Below are 22154 nucleotides of genomic sequence, written 5' to 3'. Positions count from 1 at the left end.
GGGTCCTATGTTCCCCGCTCGCATAAGTCTATGCCTTCGCTGATTTAATTACGGTTACGGTTAGGATCAGGGTTAGGGGGTAGTGTTAGGGTCTACATAGGGCTTATTTGCCCTGGAATTCGGCACTGATTGTGGAAAAAGTAAAAGGCCGGGGAACATTGGACCCTTTCTGTGAAAGAAAAAGGTCTGTTGTTTTTTAAGAAAAAGGTCCGATGTTCCCCGGTCACATACAAAGCGGGGAACATAGGACCCGGGGAACATAGGTCCTCTCCCAGTCAAAACTAGCCTTTATCTCAACAACTAGGCTACTGGATGAAGTCATTGTAAAGATACAGACATTCATGGTTTCGAGCCACATCAGATGGTGATTAGTCATTTCTCCAATACTTTATGACCAAATATCTTCAAAACTAATGACAACTCACATCAGCCTCAGCTGCACTATTTATGTTTGGTTCTAATTAGCAAATGATAGCATGCTAACATGCTAAACTGAGCTGTACTCTTGTAGCAAACGATTGTTAAATAAGTAAGTCAAAAAGGTTTCAGCCGGGGATTTAGGACTATATGATCTCAGTGAATGAGTGATCTCCTCAGTCTGGGGGTGTAGCCCCTATAGCTTTTTCTTAGCCAATAGATTCATTTGGAGCCATCCTGTTCTGACCTAAAAAGCCTCAATTGAATTTCTAAATTCTACTATGAAAGATTTTACCCATAATCCATAAACATATCTATTAATCACAATTATAGTAAACATAAAGTTCAGCTTATAGGATGAGATTTATTCATTTAGAACATCTCCCACTGTCAGTAGGCTACAAAGCCTATGAAATCAGTACAAGGCATATTTTAATTAATTGTTGTCTTCAAAACACACGTATGAGAGTCTGAAAATAAGGCTGTACCACTCTCCAATTGTCAGTTAAAAGTGGAGCTACAGCCAGAAGCTGGTTATCTTAGCATAACAACTGGAAAAGAGGGGAAACAACTCTTATGGCTCCGTTAAAATGTAACTAAATCAGAATCAGGAATATTTAAATAATCCCAGGGGGAAATTGTTTGTTCAAACTCCAGCTAAACAAACAACATATTTAACAACAACAGAAATATAAAACAGTTTATATACATATAAAATATAAAAATTACAATGGTAATGTACTGTCTATACAGATCAAAAGTACTGTAATAATGTGTAAAGTAGCGTACAAATGTGCAAAGAACAGATTGTTTATGATTGAGTCCGTATTACAGAGAGAAATGTAACACTTTATATTAGGTTTGTTTAATCCGTAGGCCACAGGACAAACACATTCTTTATCTCCGTGTGATGCAGAAGTTCTTTATCTGGGCATGCAATGTTCAGCTCTGGAAACACACAGAAACTTATATCTGCATCAGCATGATTTTAAAGGATATCTTGGGAGATACTACACAACAGTGCTCTATCTGTTCCCTCATCCTCTAATACGAGTATGACGAAGTTTATTGCCTTTTTGCACGCTACTGAGAAATCCTATGATATGAATGTGACTAATGTTACTGACTTACCTTGTACCTTAGCCAGCTAAACTATGATTATGTGTTCATGTTCTGTATGAAATGCAAATTGCCCTCAGCTCTGGGTCTGTCTTTCTAGTCTGTTTGTGTGCGTAGAGCACAGTCCTTTCCTGCAGGAACCTTGAGCATAAAACCACTGAGAAAAGCCAAAACTTATTTGGTGTCTAATCTTTGTTGGACGACTTTTCACATAACGGTAGCCTAACTGAAATAATCAGCTGAGCTAAACTTACTGCCTGCTACAGCTTGATATTTATATTTATGCACAAAAATGAGAGTGATATTGATCGGCTCATCTCACTTTCAGCAAGAAAGTTAATAAGCAATATCTCCAATATCAAACTATTCCTTTAATAAAAACATTTTTTGGGACTACTTGACAGTGACTGGAGAAAATATACATTTCCATAACTTGTTCCCTAGAGAGGAAAAGGTACCACATATACAGCTTCAAGCAGCCCTCCACTTAAATCCTTGTGGGTGACCCTCTGGCTCTCTCCCCGCACTTAGAAACTGCCACTTCCATCACATGAACCCTTAATTTTGCTGTTAATCCTGATACACTCAGATGTGATGAGTGCATTTCAGCGTCAACACAGATGGATGAGGCTACACACCAAGGCTGTCAGTCTCAGTCAGGAGCAGACATTAAATTATCACATCCAAGGCTGTGCTGTGCATGAAAGAGCCACACACACAGACATATACTGTATGTCTGTATGGCTCTTGCACATACCCCACGTTCATATTTCTATGTGAATATGTGAGAAGATCTTTTAACAACAAATGTGCATTGCATTAGAGTTATAAAAAAAAAAAACTTAATGCCCTAAAAATGTACTCAGGAGGAAATAATAAATCTCCATTTGGCTGTTTAGTTGCTTGGCTGGCTGTGAAAACTATGCTGACCTGGGTGCATCCAAATTAGATAATGGCATGGTTGCGTGTACAGTGAGAGTGCTGCTCTGGCTCAGTCACCCTGCTGCTCTAAATCTGGCCAGTGCTCAACTCAGCAAACACAATGCAACAGCAGGTAGACCGCATCTCCACTGTGTCATTAAGCCGCAGATAATAGCTAGACAAAAGCAGAACCTCACACGTGTTTCTTATTGTTTTTCCTTGGAATCCAATTGTCTACATTTGTTTGTTGATTTGTCCCTACACTGTCAACACATTTCAGACGTTTTAATTGAGGCATCAACATAAAAACATATTATACATTAAAGACTGAAAAGTGAGAGACTGCCACAAGTACACATGCACAGACCAGTCCATTCCAGTGGCAAAAGCTGAGGGACATCTATCTATTCACATCACCAGCGGCTCCCCCCTCGTAAATGAGTTAAATGGATGAATACAAGAAGAGATGGAGAGAATTCCAGAGAGCAGCAGAGGGGATGATAGAGAGTAAGAAAGGGAAAAGGCAGGAGTGGGGTGAGCGAGACAGAAATAGGAGAGACAAAGAGAAAGGGAGGAGGTATGAGGAGGTGGCCATCATATCCCTCCCTGTCTTTGATCAGTGGTCCATGGGGAACTGAGGCAGTGCAGATAACTGGTCCACAGCTCCTGAGGAACGTAGCTTCACATTCCTCCTTGCTCTTTCCCCGCTTCTGCAGAATCACTTCTAGTCTTTCAGCCAGAGCAGCTGTGAAAACACATCATGGCTTACTACATGCCAGAAAAGACCTGGCTAATGCACTGTAGTGCCATTGTCCTGCTGGTCCTCATTCACTGGTGCAATTCCTCTCAGGGCAAATGCTATATTCCTATCTAATGTTTTCTATTATATTCTATTTAGGCTGAAAATCATAAATGTATCATGTTACGTAAGCCTCCCAACAGAAGGGTCAAAGGTCATGTTCAGCTACAGAGCAGCACTGTTATGACTCAGGGATCCTGTGTTTTACTCAAGGGCACTTCAGCAGGACAAATGCATGCTGATGAAGAATATCCGATATCCGATACCCGGATCGGATATCGGCTCGATATTGACTAATTAGCTGGATTGGATATCGGATTAAAGAGGCCAATCCAGCATTACGAGCCAGTCATTTTTTTATTTTTATGAATGTCATACACAGAAATACAGTTACAGCTATCTAGTAATTCCAATTCCATGTTTGCAACACTGGTTAGGGTATTATATCACATATTATATCTGTAAGTGTTATGTCTTTCTTTTTGCTGCTAATGTACACTTTGATATTTGTTAATAAATAATATTAAGTATATTTATATTTAAGTTTAAGTTTAGTTTATTTAAAAACAGGGACAGTGCACATTAATAACATTACTGTAAATGCGCCACAATTAGCCAAGAGGCTATTTTTCATCTGTAGTCCCTAGACAGATGGCAAAGTCACCCTAAAAACAGAACAGAATATAGAATATAGAAAAAATTAGATTAAAATTACAAAATTACTAGCCAGGGCAATCTACAAAACATGCACAGCAGTTAACAAACATGACAAAATAGCATATATAACATCAATTTATAAAACATAATTAAAGACGCAAGACACATCACACCACAGCATGCAAAGCAGAAGCACAAATACAGAATACATGCAACACAATAAAAACAAGACCACAATAAGACAGCATGCAGCAAAAAGAGAAGATGGCTACAGGGTCAGCACAGACGGACCGAGGACAGGAAGGTGTAACCAAGTGTTAGTGCTGACAGAGCTGAGCACCAATTAACCATCTCTTCAAATGAGCTCTGAATAAACTAAAGCTATTCAGGTCTCTAATAGGTGCTGGGATGGAATTCCATTGTAGTGCAGCTCTAACACAGAATGCAGACTGACTAAAATAACTTTTCCTAAGTGGAATAGTACAGTCTCCTCTTGCTGCACCTCTTGTGAACCCGTATGCAGGTGTTCTTATGTTGACGAACTGTCTGAGCGGAGGAGAGGTGGAACCATATATAATCTTGTACATAAGACAAGTATTTACATATTTAATCAAATTGTCCCAACTGAGCAGGTTATATTTTCTTAATATTGAGCAATGATGAAAATCTACTGGTTTCTTGTCAAGGATTTGTGTTAATTTGTTACATTTAAGGCTGAATGTTTATATAACGTCTGATGCCCTCACTCACATGGCGAGGTATACGCTTCATTCATTCGACAGCAGGATCTAATCTGTACCGGGTATCGGCCGATATGCTCAGCACAGGTATCGGTATTGCATTGGATTGGAAAAAAATGGATCGGTGCGTCTCCAGTGAAGAACCAAGAAGTCAAGAGAAAGCCTCAGAATGTCTCAGAATCGAACACCCAAATATTCCAGAGATCCTTCTCTCAGCTGCAGAATCACTTACAGGGACCTGGACCTTAAATCTCTTTGAAGCATGTCCACCGGCCCTCTGCCTGGATACTTCACGGTGACTGCACACCACAGGGTAGTGGTGCAACTGCTAATATTCATCTGCCTTTTAAATCAAACAAACAGAACAACAAATTAGAAGCAATGGATTATAGTAGATATGGACAAAATTGTTTGTACATCCTGCATCATTACGCACAACACTTGTCAGCCTAACCCCAGTTATGTTAAAAAGTGAAAATATGAGATATGAGTGATATGTCTGTTTTAATTTATATCCATAGACATATACTTTTTACCACACACACACACACACACACACACACACACACACACACACACACACACACACACACACACACACACACACACACACACATTATTTGAAAAAAAAAGTAGAAAACCGTAATATTCCTCTGGTCCAGGGGTGTCAAACTGATCCAGTAAAGGACCGCTGTGGCTGCAGGTTTTCATTCCAACAAAGCAAGAACACACCTTACTCGACTCATTCAATTACCTGAATTGCTTTCACACAGTTGATTTGTTGGATCAGGTGTGTTCTTGCTTGGTTGCTATTATTATTATTACAATTGTATTGTTTTGTTGTTACTATAGCAGTTAGATAATGCCACTTTACTAATTGTGTCTTGTGTTTATCTTGTCTAGTCTTCGCATGGGATAGTGAGAAACGAGATTTAGATTCCTTGTATGTCTTGTTCATGTGAAGAATTGACAATAAAGCTGACTTTGACTTTAACTTTGAAAATATGCAGCTACAGTGGTCCTTTACTGGGTCAGTTTGACACCACTGCTCTAGTGTAACACATTAGTCCCTTAAGTGCAAAAGAAAAAAAAGAAATTTCAGACTGCACTAGTTGGACTATTTTATTCTTAAAAAGTCGACTTCTTATGGCACATATGTCTACTTAACTATCATGGATTGCAGAAACGTGTGCATTCAAGAATACTTCTCAATTTCTCATGGGAGCTGCTATGCTTCAATAAGAAAACCACAAACCTCAGTAACTCCTAACTCTGTGTGGTAAATCAGTGCAGGGACTGTTCTTCCTCCTTCTCTCGGGATGTGAATGGGTGCTCTGGAAGCCCCGCCCCCTCGGATGTGACGCGAACCAATGGCAACGCACAGAGCGCCGTGCAACAACGTCACATCATCATCAGCGGTCGTTGTGGTGGGACTGCCGACCTGCTTTGGCTCGCAGCCTCCACAGCACCGCTTGTTTTTGTGTATGTGAGCCACCGCTTGAACACTTTCCACGACTGGAGACATGTACGGAGAAATGAGCATGTCGTTTTTGCGGGAAGAGCGAAGGACAAGTTGCTGACAAAGGAGGAGACATTGGTTTTAGAGGAAAAAGACAGCCTGCCTGGCTGTCTTTACTTCACACCAGCGTTAAAGCTACTTTGATGCAGCCGCTTAGCTAACAGGCTAACTGGAAATGTTTTCATAAACTAGCCAGTGTGTTAGCCTGCTAGCTAGCTAAATCCGATGGAGACATTCGCTGTGTAGATTTAGCAAACAGTTCCAATGTTACTTTTATATGCCGTTACATTAATTGAAAGAACCGTGGCAACGTGTCATTGCTATGTTGAATGTTTATGGCTCCAGTGGCCGTTTGGTTCCTAGTTTCCAGCAGGGACAATAGTTAACTGCCCAGGCAACAAGTCTGGCACACACTGCTGCTTTAACTCAACTTTGTACTCATTCTGTGCATTGTTGTTAGTATTTACCGTCTGGTTCTGGCTAGCTAAACACGAACACCGTGGTAAAAATGAGCGTTGTGATCAAAGTATAGGTAATGTTATACACAGGAAAGTGTGGTGGTTCTTTAACGTTAGATTTCCATTTGTAAGTGGATCGGGTCAGTGGTATGGGAGAAACTGATGTCAGTTAGTCGATGCAACTATTGACGGGTAGGCGAGGTGGAAGAGCAGTATAAATCGCCCACATGCTTTGGATCAGTTCCCGGACTTGTGAAAGGCATCTGAAGCAGAAGGTGGGAGACGTTAGCGCACAACCCTTGCAGCCCGGGGGAAGATGGCGGAGCGTTCCCGCAGGAGTTGGTGAAACTGAAACTTGGGGACTTCTTGGATTTATCGCCAGACATCTTATCCCAGATCGTAGGACACATGCAGGCCAAAAAACGGTACTTAACTCTGTTCTCCGCCGGCGCGTGTCTCATTCTGTTGTTTTGTTTCGGGGGGATACAAGTCCCGCTATCCAGGCGGGGGCCCAGCCGCCGTGATGACCGCAGCCTCACCGGTTATCATCCCGGGGCGGGATGGCGTCGCTTCCCGGGGTCACTACAGCCTTTCAGCCCCCGGGAGCAGGACCGGAGCGACAATCACAATGAACACATATCTCCCAGGCAGAAGAGGGACTCCAACTCGGGCGTTTATACTGGCAAGCGCTGCAGGATGGAGTCCTGTTTTGATTTCTCCCTGTGTGAGAGGAATGGATTTAAAGTTTATGTCTACCCTCAGCAGAAAGGGGAGAAGATGTCAGAGAGTTATCAGAACATATTATCCTCTATTGAAGGATCCATGTTCTATACACCTGACCCAGGACAGGCATGCCTGTTTGTCCTGAGTTTGGACACGCTGGACCGGGACCAGCTTTCACCCCAGTATGTGCACAACTTGAAAGCAAAAGTCCAGAGCCTTCATCTGTGGAATGGGGGCAAAAACCACATCATCTTCAACCTATACTCTGGTACATGGCCAGACTACACAGAAGACCTTGGCTTTGACATAGGCCTCGCCATGTTGGCCAAGGCCAGCATCAGTACAGAGAACTTTAGGCCCAACTTTGACGTTTCTATCCCTCTTTTCTCTAAAGACCACCCTAGGACAGGAGGGGAAAGGGGCTATCTCAAACATAACACCATCCCCCCTTATAGGAAATACATGCTTGTTTTTAAGGGGAAGAGGTACCTAACAGGAATAGGTTCAGACACGAGGAACGCTTTATATCATGTTCACAACTCAGAGGATGTGGTCCTCCTCACCACCTGCAAGCATGGGAAGGACTGGCAAAAGCACAAAGATGCACGCTGTGATAAAGACAATGCAGAGTATGACAAGTAAGTACTATTCCGTTGTTATCTTTATAGCAAGAGTGTCTCATTCCTTTTCAATTCACACAATAGAGCTGTATGGGTTTGGTTTTTTTCTTCCGCTCTATCTGGTCCTTTTATCAAGTGTTTTGTCAACATTTTACATTATGTTTGACTGCCTCAGCTCACACGAAGCCTCTCTATCCATCTCTGATACTTTTGAGGTAAGTTTTTAAGTGTCATTTATGTTATGACGGAACATTTGTTTCCCTCTTGGCTTGAACTTTAGATTTTCTAAATGGGCTCTGTAACCATTGGCTACCATAGTCAACTCACACAGCAGTATATTTAATTGGCATGGATCGGATCAGGTCCATATTCATACAACACCCATTCATTACACCGGTGAATATTTTTCAGTTTTTCAGATCATGTATTGCTGCCATGCTGTTGTTGAATTTTAGCTTTCCTGTTTTGTTTAGCGCTGGAGTGTCATGTATATCATTTGTCATTATACTTCCCAGAGGTGAGGCAATATGATGAGAGCATTTCTAAATACATTTTGGTCTGAGGGCTGTTTGTGTCCCATTTCTCTGTAATTTCCTTCCCTTTCATTTTGCAGATCTGATTTACTCCCACAGTAATTAAAACACTTTAAGGAACAACAGCGATTTGTTGTTTTTAAATACTCATGACTTTATTTACCAAATTACTCATCACGAGGCATAGATAAGTAGATTTGCTTAAATGTCAGCCACAAGAGCCACTGTATTAATATAATTCAATTGATGTCCCCATCTGTCTATAAAGCCTGCTATTCAGCAGTGGATGAATCAGCTTCTCTTGATCTCGACATTTCCACATTTCTGCCTGTCAGTGTATTGGGGCCGTCCCTGACCAAGGATTCTCTTGATCGACCAGTGTTTATTTAATATCATCCTGTAATTTATATGCTTTAAATTGATGGAGTAAAAGTAGTCCGTATGAATCATCGGCATAGGCTGATGAGAAAAAAATGGTATCGGCATCAGCCCTAAAAACTCTGTATCGGTCGATCCCTAAAATACATATACTGTATAAAACCCCCCTCAACAATATCCTCAGCGACTGAACAACATAATTCAATATAATTTATAACCTTTATTTGTGAAAGTCTGATGCCTGTTAATGACACCGGAAAATTATTTCAGATTATAATTCTTAATGTGTCAGAAAAAAATCATCAAGGTGACTGTTGGAACATGGGCAGGTAGCTAGGCTATCGTTACTTACATGTTTAGGTGGTAGGTCATGTTTTTCATGGACAAGTGATAGGAAAAGTGATTCTTGCAAAGTTTGCATGCGGCCTTCTTGGGGTCATCCTTGTTCTTTTCAAAGAAATCCCATGTTTTAGACAGCTTTCCCGACATGATTGGATTTAATTATTAACTGTCTACACACAGGTAAATGCGCTAAGTTGCTACCACTCAAACAAGCTGAAAAGTTATATAACAACGCCTGTAATATAATCCCTGTAAGTGGTCAACATTCATGCAGATGCAAAAGTCCTACAGTTAAGCCATACTGTTTTCTGTGCCCAAATCTGATGAGCAAACTGGCGTCTGTTTCCCTGCTTTGGCCAGTGGGATTCATTTTGTGTCCCCCCAGACTGTGCTGTGTTGTTACTGGTGACTGTATGGCGCTGGGTGTTAGACTGTGGTTCTTTGGAGTGGATTAGTGGGGACAAAGCCCTGGTGCCAGTAAGGGGAAGCCACTCTGGACCCTGTTTGCTCAGTCATTTCCCAGACAAACCCAACTGCATCAACCAGGAATGCCCTGGTTCCAAACCGTGTCCTGCGTGACCCCTGCCCTTCTTTGAGGCCTGTTGTGATTGACCCCAATGTCAACTCTTTACCGTGTTGTCATTTGTTCAGTTTGGGTAACAGATGATTTCAGTGTATGTTAAGGGGTCTGCTATGAAACCTGCCTGCAACATGGATTGCAGTGAGAATGAGATGTTGTTTTCTTGTCTCTAAACCCTAAACTAGTTTTGATGGGTTTTCATATCATGATTTCTAATGTTGCGTTCACACCAAACGTGAATGACGTGAATACAATCGCTTCAAACACTTGTATCCGCTTGTATCTGCTTGCCCACATTTGTCAATTTTCGATTATCGCTTAATTCGCTTCTATCACAGGTAGCAGCTGAGGCGGCTAGCTAACTGAAGCTAACCCCCGGCTCAGCCTACTCTGCTGTTGTGCTAAATGGAAGTTATGCTAGCGCTAACCAGGGATCTAAATGCTGTTAAAAGAACAGAAATGAGCTCTCAGATGATGTGTGTGGCTCATAAAAGAGCTGTTGTGTTGTAGTGCGATTAGGCCGTCAGTGACTTAACCTCTGAAGCCGTACAGGCTGCTGAACGGTCTCTTCCTCAGCTTCACTCTGCACTGACCGCTTTCTTCTTCTTCTTCTTCTGGATTTCCGGCAGAATAGATGCAGCACCTCGCTGCCATCCACAGTTCATAGTTATATCCATTATATTATGTTCATAGGAACAGACTGGTTTCCCCCAAGGACTGCAACAATAATGGCTTTGGTGAGCCCCTGGATGTCACAGAGAACTTTGATGACACTTACCGCAATTTCAACGCTGATTGACTATCAAGGCTCGATGTCACCTGATAAGTTCAATATTTTTTAACTTTATTTGCGTCGCTTCGGGCGCTTCTTGTCGCATCTTGTCACACCAGACTCTCTATTCACTGCCTCCGCCTGAATCGCGTGTCATCGCCTCATTTACACTGATTTTCAATGTAGAGTTGTTGCTCAATTCGTGTATATCGCGTTTGTTGTGAACGCCCCGTGATGTGTTTGCATAGCATTGAGCCTCACTATCTTTGTGTCTGCCTGTGTCGGTAGGTATCTGCTTATGAGGTTCATTTGTTGGCTCAGCAGAATAAAATTCTCCATATCACTCTTAAGACATGAGCTATCTGCTCTCCCTCTGGCTCTCTCTGCCAGCTCGCTGCTTGCTGCCAAGCGCTGCCAGGGAGTGATTTCACAGAGTGAGATGGGTGGCATTAGAGCCATAACGCAAAGGAAAAATTAATCCTCCTGTTATTAAGTAGCATTGAGGGAGAAACAGACTTTGGGTATCTCTCTAGCCCTCGCCGGCTTAGCTTCATTGCATGGCTACAGTATGTTCAGTGGTTCTCAGTCAGCTACATCCCTATCAGTCAACAGGCTTTGGCTTGATTCCTAGTCCACTGCAGAATTCCTGTTAAATGAAATGAAATTAATTTACTGATGCCTACATTACCATCTCCTTGTGCTGAGAGCATACAGTTTCGAATAGAAAAGTTTTCTTTCTAAGCCCATCTCTGACCATTTCTTTTTCATCATTGTGACTTTTATCATGCTGAAACATATGAACTTACAGGTTTTTTTCACTGTGTGATCAGATCTTACTCGCATTATGATCAAATTAGCCAAAACACATACAAAAGTGGTCTCACTTGCATTTTGTTTGAAACTCAAACTAGACTAAATCTGGCTACATTACTATCTGAGAAAACACATCTTTTGTCTTTTTCAGATAACATTGCAAACTATAGTTTCTGCAGGCTTATATCGAAGTTTTAAAGCCCCCCCATTCAAAAAATTGTCTTATGTTTCTGGCCGCTTAAATGTCTGACATTGTCTATATTGACTTGTATCAGAGCAAATTAGAGAAAACTAGAGGTGTTTTCACATTCCTCTCCGGAAGGAGGATATGTCCGTGCACTTCTCTGCGATCTGAAATTCAAGCATATTCCAGGCAGCTTGTATATCACTAATCCATGAACACATGTGAAATGCTATTCGCCTGGGTAACAAATTCGACACAACACCAGCAAACAATCCTGAAACCTCCACCCACAGCGTACTGTCAGTAAAGAGAGAAAACACACTGACACCTGACTGAAGTTAAAGTGCTAACAAACAACAGAAACTAATAAAAAAACGCTAACTAAACTAAACATTCTGATAGGTCTGCTAGTCGCCGATTTTAGTGCGCATACATTCCTCATCTGGGTCTGACTGATGCTGGGTCTAGGACGCACAAACTATAACTTAGTTGCAGATTGCTTACGTTAGCTCCACGGGCAGGCAGCCTGGCCTCCATGTCTGTCCAATCACCTGTGGGGCTCCAAAAGTTGCACCTGCCAGCAAGTTGGTGATCCGTCCAAGGGGCCCCGCTGTTCCGCTGTCTCCTGTGTGAAGCTGAACATGCAGGCCTATGGTTGATTCTCTCCAATGTGTTTAGTCATCTCAATGAGCTTGGTAAAAGTGCCGGTAGAGGCTAGAAAGCAGTTACCGAAGAGTCTCAAGCTATCGCGTGTAGCGCGGTAATACATGGACAAGCAGCGGAAGGCCGGGCAAAGCCAGATGCAGAACTTCGATTCATAGAGGCAGACTACAGCATTATTTACAATGAATCCAACCATAACCCAGAATATAACATTGGCAAGAGGTGACATTCTATGCAGTTTTTCAGAAAAACCTCTGGTTTTGGGAGGTTGTTTTGAAAGAATGCTTAAAGGGCATTTTTCCAGGCAGACTTGAGTCTTAATGGGTTATGCGTTAATAGTGTGGACTTCTAATCTGTTGTATCTGATCACCACAGGCCTTGGTCAAGGGCAATGATTCTTAAATGCATGTCTTTGGACTTTCAGTGAAGAATACACAAATAAGGTTTCATATACAAATAGAATAAAGCAGAGTAGATACTCACTATAAAGTCTAAATTTAAATTCCAAAGTATTCATAACTATCAATTGCTATGGGTATGGGTAATGTGTACAACAAAAAGGCAAAGTGAAAAGTGCATCTCTGGGCCAGATCTACATTTTTTATGAGAAATTTGTTTGGTCCGGGTCTGGTAAAAGTATCTTGCAGGTTTTCTTTGTGGTTTCAAAGAACAAAGTTGGAGGCTACTGAGACTTGTTTTAATGTGTGTATGCAATAATATCCCAGTGTCACATTTGACCTCTACTGGACTTTGGTGTCACACCTGCTTTATAACTTCAGATTATTTTTAAGTGATATAGTATATGGTTGCTCCAGATGTGGTGGGTGGGTCCCATTATCTCAAGTGTAATCAGTGTAATCCTCTAGGCGCTGTGGTATAGCTGCATTTGTGCATATTGTGAGCAGCTTTTTTATATTCATTACAATTTTCCTGGTTCTCTCCCTGTATTGTGCTTTATTAATTAATTGCTTTCTCTGCACTAGTCACAAGCACAGTGGACCATGAAAATTATGTCATTACAATGAGGTTTTTATCGAGTCCTTTTGGAGTGCAAGTTGGGGTTTTGCCTTTTTATGGTGGGAATCCAAATGGTTAACATTATGTCTGACAGGACTGGTTCATCAGTCTCAAAAAGCAGAATTATTTTCAGTCGATAATCATACCAAGGCCTGCACTATATCCTTGGCCTGGCACCCATCTTTACAGGGCTCTCCAAGGGGGTACGACTTTGAGGGGCCAAATATGTGGGTGGGACAGTCAAGGAAGCCAATTGCCAAGGATATCGATATTAGTTTTTGGCTAAATGTCACCTTTCCAAATTAAAAGTGTCTTTGGCTCGTAGTGGGCTTTAGACAACACACTAGTTGGAGTAGGCTTGTTGTAGCATGCTGCAAATATGGGAAATATTAAATGGACTGAGCTCTTTAAAATATCTCCTTTCATTAAGCAGCAGTTTGTTGGACAGACAGATTTAGACTCGGGTTACGGCATTGGCCAACTTTTAAATGTGTCAACTATTTTAACATCGATAGGTCTACTTCATGTTTGCTCATTCCACATAGTATCATCTCACATAAAGCAGGGTTAAAAATATCTACACATTTTGCTCAAATGCAAATGTACAGTGGGCAGTACTGAGCTCTCTATGCAGGTTGACATGTATAATTCTGAGTGAGTTGCACCGTACTGTCATACAGCCCTGTGGGTCAGACAGTACAGTCTGCTCTAACTGGGTGGAAGTAATAGTTTCTATGCCTGGCTGTGGCTCTTTGTCCACCAAATCTCTCTTATCCTCTCCCACTGACAACAAGGAAGTTGTGACAGACTGAATGCAGCCTCTCACTGCAATTTCCATGTAGTGGCCATGTCATTTTTGGGTAATAGTTTGGACTTTATTCTCCAGATGTTGGCTTGGAATGGATGTTTTTTTTGGATGCACTATGTATCTACATATGTGGCCTTTTTGAATGAAAAAATTAAGTTATCTCCTCTAGACACAGCATTACATGATGCACTGTCTGTTTGTATTGTTTTGGTTGCAATTTTAGTGTATTTTTGCTATTGTATAATATTTCTACACCCTTATTCTTTGATCTTGAACTGTCATGGTCTTTTAACAGCTTAGATAACATACTAACTTTTGTTATGTGTGTCTGCTTGTGGCTCATTTAGTTTTAGCCTACGCTGCTTGATACTTGCAACAAGAAGGAGTCAAAGCACAGAGGAAATGGTCAAAAGCGTGACAACAGTACACCCTCAGAGCTCTACATATGTCAAAAGTGCTACGCAAAAATCTCTCTGTGCAACGAATGAAATAACACTACATCATCATATTGTTTATTGTATTTAACAAGTTTTTTTAAATATTTTATCTGGATAAATATTGACATGATTCACATTGACATTATGTCTCTGTTCTGATGGCTATTTATAGTAAATAGTCCAGTAACAATTAACCCGTTGAGGCAATGATGGCTTACCTTGTCATAGTGGCGACGGGGATCTTGCCGGCAAGTTTTCTGAAAGCTGGAGAATCCATTGTTAGAAACCGGCAGCATATTTTCAACAATATAGTCTGCCATTAGTCTCCTTACCTCTTGTCCAACGTTGGGTCTGCTGCTGCTGCAGTCGTCATCCCTTCTATCAGTAACATTGGGAAGGCACGGTTTTTGTATATTTACCTTTTTTTGTAATGCCTCACAACAGAAAGCAATGCATTACAGTACTTTTGTAGCGCATTACTCCTAACACTGTCAGTTACACGTTTCAATTTACATCCTTATTTTTGTTTTGCAAGTAGGACTGGGTGATATTGTGTAAATATTAAATTTTCGATTTATGATTTTAATTTATTTATTTTTTCATAAAAACTAACTACAAAAGACAAATTAATCATACAAATACATTTTATTTTCATTTTAACAATAAAATGACTAACAAAAGTAAACAAAATAAAGATCATTTTAGGATTAATAAGGTGCAAATCTAACTTCCACCAAACTTCATAAGAAAATTAAGAGGTGCCTCTTGGAAAAAATACACTATGACTATGTTTAGACTGCAGACAATTCCAATTTGTTTCTCAAGTCACATCTTACAGCCAAGAGAAGAAGAGAAGAATAGATACTGCAGGAGGCAGGTCAGATGTGATTTTAACCTCAACCTCAAAACCCTCTCACAGCTTGTTTCCAATTAAGGGGCCCTGCCAAGCGAGAGAGTACAAGACGGATAGAGTGAGAGATGAGGGGAGTGGGAGACACAGAAGACTGGAAGACAAACAGTGAGTTGGAGGGGAAATTAGGAACACAAAGAGAGAGCGGTGAGAGTCTGAGAAAGGCTGAGGAAGAAAGTAAAAGCAAGAGAGAAGCAGAAAAGAAAAGAAAAACTCATGCCAGGCATCCAGCAGTGAGAGGTGAGTGCAATAGATGGCTGGTTGCTGACGTTGGCCTGCTAGGTGTATTTATAGACTTGCAGGGTTTTAATCCCCAGTATTGGCCAAAGCCCCTGGCAAAGGGCTGCTAGCCAACTTGATGCAGGCTTTATAGAGCTTGGGGAAAATTAAAATAGTTGGGGGAGGATGGTCGATCTCTGAGTTCCTGCACATTTGGTAGCCTAACTTTTGATATTTCTTAGTTTGCCGTCCTTTTTTTTGTTGTTTGCTTCCAGCCAAAAGTTGCATTTTAACACAAAAATCAATGCAAATGCTAAAGCCCACGGTGAGATCACCACCTACATTCATGTGTGTTCTGTGCATGTATGACAGAGAATAATGGTTGATGTCCGTATCAGCAAGTCACTGCAAGTCTGTTTACATGGTCTTGTTCTTTGCTGAGACTACTATTTTATCGGATATGTCTGACGAAAAGTTACACATGACACTGTTTGATAAAGGTTTGTGTTGCAATGGATATTTAAGATCACTGCCATTTGTTTGGCAAAGAGGATGAGGAAACTAGGGAAAGTATAGAATACATTTGCACTAAAAGGGTGAAATGTCTGATTCAGTAAATGCTGAAAAACTAGTCAAAAGGCTCTTTCACCAACTGCTTCTAATACTGATCACCGTACATACTGCAAAACTGCAGGTCATGTTCGGCCACAGTCGCATAACGACCTCCCCATGGTTCCCAGTGGGCAGCAGTTGGTTTGGTGTGTCATGGCCCTTTAGCTGCCCCCTGGCCATATTGAAAAATTGTCTTGTGGGAGAGGTTAGTGAAACACTGAGTTGTGGTATTGTACAACAAGGAATTGCTTAGGTTTATGGTTGGGATATTCAGTTTTTTTCTTTCATGTGTTAATTTCCATCTGCTTGGTTTACAGTACAGTATCCATTTATTTTGGCTAATAAATCACTGAGCTTCTGTGTAATAAAGATACCTGAGGAGATGCAGTATACACGGGCCATTTTTCTGGACTGATATTGTTGTCATTTGGAAGAACTGGCAGATCATTTGTCTAATGGAGGAGATTTCTTTATTAAGATGGTCAAATTGTTTTAAGTTGTGTTTCTGTTATGCAGTGGGCTTGGCGGATTTATTTCCAAATGCTGTGCAGTAGTTTAGGGTGAGAAGTTCAGCTATCCATGAGGAACTCGGAGTAGAGCCACTGCTCCTTTGCGTTGAAAGGAGCCAGTTGAGGTGGTTCGGGCATCTAGTAAGGATGCACCCTGGGCGCCTCCCTAGGGAGGTGTTCCAGACACGTCCAGCCGGGAGGAGGCCTCGGGGAAGACCCAGGACTAGGTGGAGAGATTCTATCTCCACACTGGCCTGGGAACGCCTTGGGATCCCCAAGTTAGAGCTGGTTAATGTGGCCCGGGAAAGGGAAGTTTAGGTTCCCCTTCTAGAGCTGCTGCCCCCGCGACCTGACCCCGGAAAAGCGGTTGAAGATGAGATGAGATGTGCATTAGTAAATTCTGTGACTTCAGTTCATGAAAAGACACCCCTTGGAAGGCTTTTCCACTTTAATAGCTCAGCTCTGACAGTTGGCCCTGAATGACAGAGCAGGCCCTAAAGGAGTCTGGTAAACCTCAAAACCACCCTGCACAGATTATATGTTTGCTCCTTATCGATGCAGGCCTAAAAATTACACTTACATGGCCACACAATAATTTTGGAACAGTCAGTGTTTAAATACTGTTTGGGATGTGTCGTGCGGTGTCGTTATTGGCCAGTTTCTGTATAAAAGTGAAAGAGCAGGTTGTGGAGCACGTGAGAGGCCTTTAGATGCCAACACAGTGACTGTGTACAAGAGGGAGCAACAACTCTTTTTGCTAAGTAAACTCAAGTCCCCCATGCTATTTCCTGTTCCCTGAAGTTGCATTTGTTGTCTCCCAGCTTGTGCTTGGTCTCTCTACGGGTGCTTACTGTCACTCAGTTCCAACTATAACTTATTAATTGTATGTTCTCGCTTACATTCATCTTTAAAATGAAGACAAGAGTGGCTATATGCAGGCATCTGTTGCCTATGCCCCTTTCCTCAAGTGTATAATGTATTGTAACCTATCACAGAAGCAATACCGAAGTGGCTCTTGGACTACATTTTGCAATATATACTGTATCTCCAATGTGTTGTATTGTCAGTTTAACTTATGGTTCTAATTTCACACCTGAATGTTGTATAATTCCAACGTGAACTGATATTCTTTCCTCTGGTTGCTCGTTTTCCCAGTCTAGTCTCCAAGGTTGTAAACACGTTGAGTCCCACAAAGGAAAATGCTGGCACAATCAGCCACTGACTACAATGACAGATGCACTTTTCTGAATGCTGTGATTTGGAACACCTTTCATACCTTTGTCCGCTCTAGTTCATCTTTCGTAATGATGATAGACAATAGTACAGGAAATGTATGTCAGTGACACACTGAGTTATCTACTTTTCTATTATTTTTTTTTGTGGTTTCTGTACATTTCTTCTTGGTCAATGGCTTGGATTTTAAGTAGTTATGTGATAGTACGTAAATTATGTCAACCAATAGATGTGTATAGTGCAGCTTCTGACTAATGAATACTGAATAAGAGGGGATTTATTTATCCTATAGGTCTAATGGTCCGTAGCTTTGTGTTAAGGGCTGAACTAGATTGATGATACAGTTTCCTTTAGAGCCGGGGGATTACAAACCGCTCATATTTAGAGAGCTTATGGTACGTGAAAGCTAGGAAAAAAAACTAATGCATTAAAGCAAATAACTAAGTAGCCAGGCTATCACATGGTCAGCGTTGTTATTCTTCGTATCAGTGTCATATGCAAAACACTGTATATGACGCTGACTTCCGAGTAAAGACGGAGGCCCCGGGGGCTGACCCTAAGGGCTGACCTTTTGATTTAAAGCCCATCTGGATTACTCCCAATATCATTGATTTCAGGGAAGCTGATGACCTGTGCAGGATGTCATCACCTTCAGTCCCATCACTTTCTACTGTAACGTTTATAAAGAAGAGATACTATGGTTGGATGAATGTCATCTGAACCATCTGAACTGTAAATACCTTTTTAGATGTTTCATTGTATGATAATTTATAGTTATCTGCCGAATCAAATGCACTTACTTGTCTTCTTATACGGTAACTAGGGTGCTGTGTGGATGAATTCATGTTCGTGCTGTATGTCTGCTTAATCCCAGAAGCTACTGAAAGTGGACAGTTTCCCAGAAGCATACATTTTACTCACCTATCAATTTATTGCCATCTCATTTTTCACTGCCAGGATTTATTTAAAGGGTGGTTGAGGGTGAACAGATGGTATTACCATCAATGTCAACATCTCATCACTCATTATTTACAACCAGTGACTGCAAATTGGCTTGACCGACATTACCTTCAATTCAAGAGGCAACTTGGGGCAGTATTGGTACTTGAGCATGTGCTTGAGTGGCCTCTCTCTTTTTCTAACACACCCTTTCTCTGATTCAAATTCAAATATGCTCTATTTGCTTAAATGGGTTTTAGCTGCACTCACTCTCTTTGGAGGCTACTTGTTCAGGACAGAGGGCAGCACCATTTGTTTGCTGTGCTCCCTCCCTCTCATGTCCTGACAGGATGATATATATCTTGTCCTTGGCAGACATGTGCAGGTGATGTATATCACTTGGAATGCTGGTAGAGTGGACTAAGGAAAGGGATGTCCACGTGCCAGGCACAGAGTGTGGTCCATTCTAGGAAGAGCATTTCTGTCATCATGTGGAGGCACACATCACCATTTCCTTGCCCCTTGACAGATGTGATGAAGTTGGGCTAGATGAAACAGTAAGGCAGGGGTTAGGGGGTGCTGCCAAACAATTTTTGGATTTAAGAGTGGTAGGGTCTGAATAAAGTGAAACATGAATGGTAATGAAACAGGAACAGCACTTTATGATGATGGAGATGAACGGAGTGACCTTCATTAAGGACAGTAATTTATCTAAAATCCATTTTTATGGTGTCTTAACACTTTGGCATGATTGGAGAGGGTTTCAGAGCCGCAGGCAGCTTTTTTGGCATGTTTGCGTAAGTGTCAAAGATGCTGTTGTAGTAGGGTAATAGGCTGTTGTAAAAGTGCTTTCTGATCTTCAAACCATATGCCTATGTGCTCTGTTTTCTACAAGCTCTGGTGCCAATGTCAGAAATTAAGGGTGGCATAGGGCAAAAATGTCTCAAGAAATCTGAGAATGCCACTAACAAATGTGATCAATAGGCAAAATCTTGCATAATTTAATTTCCATTTTTGTCCCTAACACACACTCCCATACAACAAAACGGTGCTTTTGTATGTTAATCAATTGACGATAATAATAATAGTAGAATGCTTTCTTTTTACTTGTGTTGGCACACCGTGTTGATGACTATATGCATTTTTATCTCATTTCACATTAAAAAAACAGAAACTTGCCCCACAAATATTTTTCTAATTTCCTACACTATCCATTAATATGAATAATGCGATTGGTTGATTATGTATGAAAAAAGTTGGACCAGGCCTTTAGTGATATAGAATTTGATTAAGTAGCTAAGCAATGACACTTGGATTTAATTAATATTTGATAGGTTCCTCTACCAAAGCCATCAAAAGTGCCACTGATGGAGCATCTAGGGACAAAGATGTAACTTAATGGAAGTGACTCACCATTCAGCAAGATAGTGTTTGCGTGTCGCATGAGGCACATTTCCAGTCCTTTCAAACACTCAGATAAGTTGCTTGCCTGGCATGACAGGGGCTTTCTCAATTATCCCTCATGTACAATGAAATATGTTGTGAGAGCTACATGCAGAATTAAGAAGCACTCTAAAATGAAGGCCACCCAAATCCTATGGGCTTTTAATCCTTCAGTCAATGTGGAGAATAGACCTGCCAAGCCCATGGACATAGTCTCCAAATGACTCTTGACTCGGTGCCACAACTTTTTTTTATATTTCATGTATTATTTCTGGAATGGAGAGGGGATTACAGTACAATAATACATAGCCTTAATATGTCTGTTTTGGTGATTTGGAACTGGCTGTTTTATCCTAGAGTTGGGACTCATGAGTGTGATTGTCCTTGTTTCTTCTCAAAGGTATTTTGGCAATGCATCATCACCACCGTTCGGGGACCATGTTGTGCTGTGTTTGTGTAACCACATTTGGCAGCATTGAGAAATTATCCGCCACCATGTTGCTGGGCTTGGCTGGGTAGTGACTTGGATCATCAGATAAATCTCTCTGTCACACACACACACACACACACACACACAAACACACACACACACACACACACACACACACACACACACACACACACACACACACACACACACACACACACACACACACACACACACACACACACAGATATGCTATCTCACTGTCCTCTTTGGACGCCACTTTGTCAGATAGGGGCTTCAACGGGCACTGTAAGAGGCGCACATCATGATAACCCGCAGTATGTGATAGCCTTAACTCTTCCATGAAATGGTGGCCTTATTCAACCTGCTCTTTGTTGCCATATTAAACAGATTGGGTGGCCATTGAAACTCAATCCCTAACAGATTAGGTTCCCATTTATACTCTCATCAATGTTGGACTCAACAAATGATGTCAAGAACAAAACCAAACAGAATAGCTAAATGAGGTAGAATGTGGAATTGGTGGTAAACAAAGCGACTCAAAGCTTTTGATTGTGAACCTTTTTTCTGTTTTATCAAATTATGTTTCTGTGATTCAAATTCGAATGGATTTTGTGCCTGTTAGCTGATCTACATACAGTTTCTTTCCTTCCCTCACCCGGTGAAATCTTTGACTTCCCCTTGTGAGGTCACAACCAGGGGGCAAGACAGGAAGTGTTGTCTTTGATCTTTCCCTCTGTTCATACTAATTACCTGCCCGCAGCAGCAAGCACTGCTGGACCTGGAATTCATTAACAGATGTTAATGCTTTGTTCTGGGCCAGAGTGTCTGTGACGAGGAATTCAGCTGCCTCAGAGGGTACTGTTGTCTCTGGGATCAGGTCAAGTTGTCCTTGGTTGCAACATTGAGAGGTTCTTGATGTCTGGTGGGCTACCCCACCTGAAAGTAATAATTGGTCTAAATGCCTTTAGTTGTCAGATTGCCTAAATACTCCTCCAGATGCTGTGGGTTTCTTCTTTGGCTGAGTGGAAGGAACAGGGTACAGTATGCAGATAGATGGAGCGGAGAAAGTAAATACTTAAAATAGTTGATGTTTGCAGCCCTTTGACAGTTGACGCAACCCTGTACACAAGCAGTTGGAACCTGGCATTGTTTGCATTGTTTTAATACTGTATTTTAAAGTGAAACTTCAGTGTAAAATCATCCCAGGTTCTTTTTAGGCAAATACACTCATCAAATAAGCCATCGAGACAATTTATTTTGTGAAAGACCTGCTAATGGAGAAATCCGGGACAGACGCTAACAGTCGCTAATAGCCAGTTGCGACAAACACGGATTAGC

General features: G+C 41.4%; 1 protein-coding gene across 1 annotated transcript in view; it reads left to right on the top strand.

Moving 5' to 3' along the window:
- The first annotated feature begins 6189 nt into the window (after positions 1 to 6189).
- Positions 6190 to 22154, top strand: part of LOC310950310 (exostosin-1a-like) — a 43831-nt gene continuing 27866 nt past the window's right edge. Inside the window, exon 1 of the mRNA XM_083918030.1 lies at positions 6190 to 7991. Coding sequence (XP_083774156.1) covers positions 7039 to 7991 — 953 coding nt within the window. The 5' untranslated portion in view covers positions 6190 to 7038. The remainder of the gene's footprint in view (positions 7992 to 22154) is intronic.

This window comes from Echiichthys vipera (genome assembly GCF_963691815.1).
Source record: "Echiichthys vipera genome assembly, chromosome: 8".
NCBI classification, from domain to species: Eukaryota; Metazoa; Chordata; class Actinopteri; order Perciformes; family Trachinidae; genus Echiichthys; species Echiichthys vipera.
Note: the sequence above shows the minus strand (reverse complement) of the source record. Positions and strands in the feature narration are given on the sequence as shown.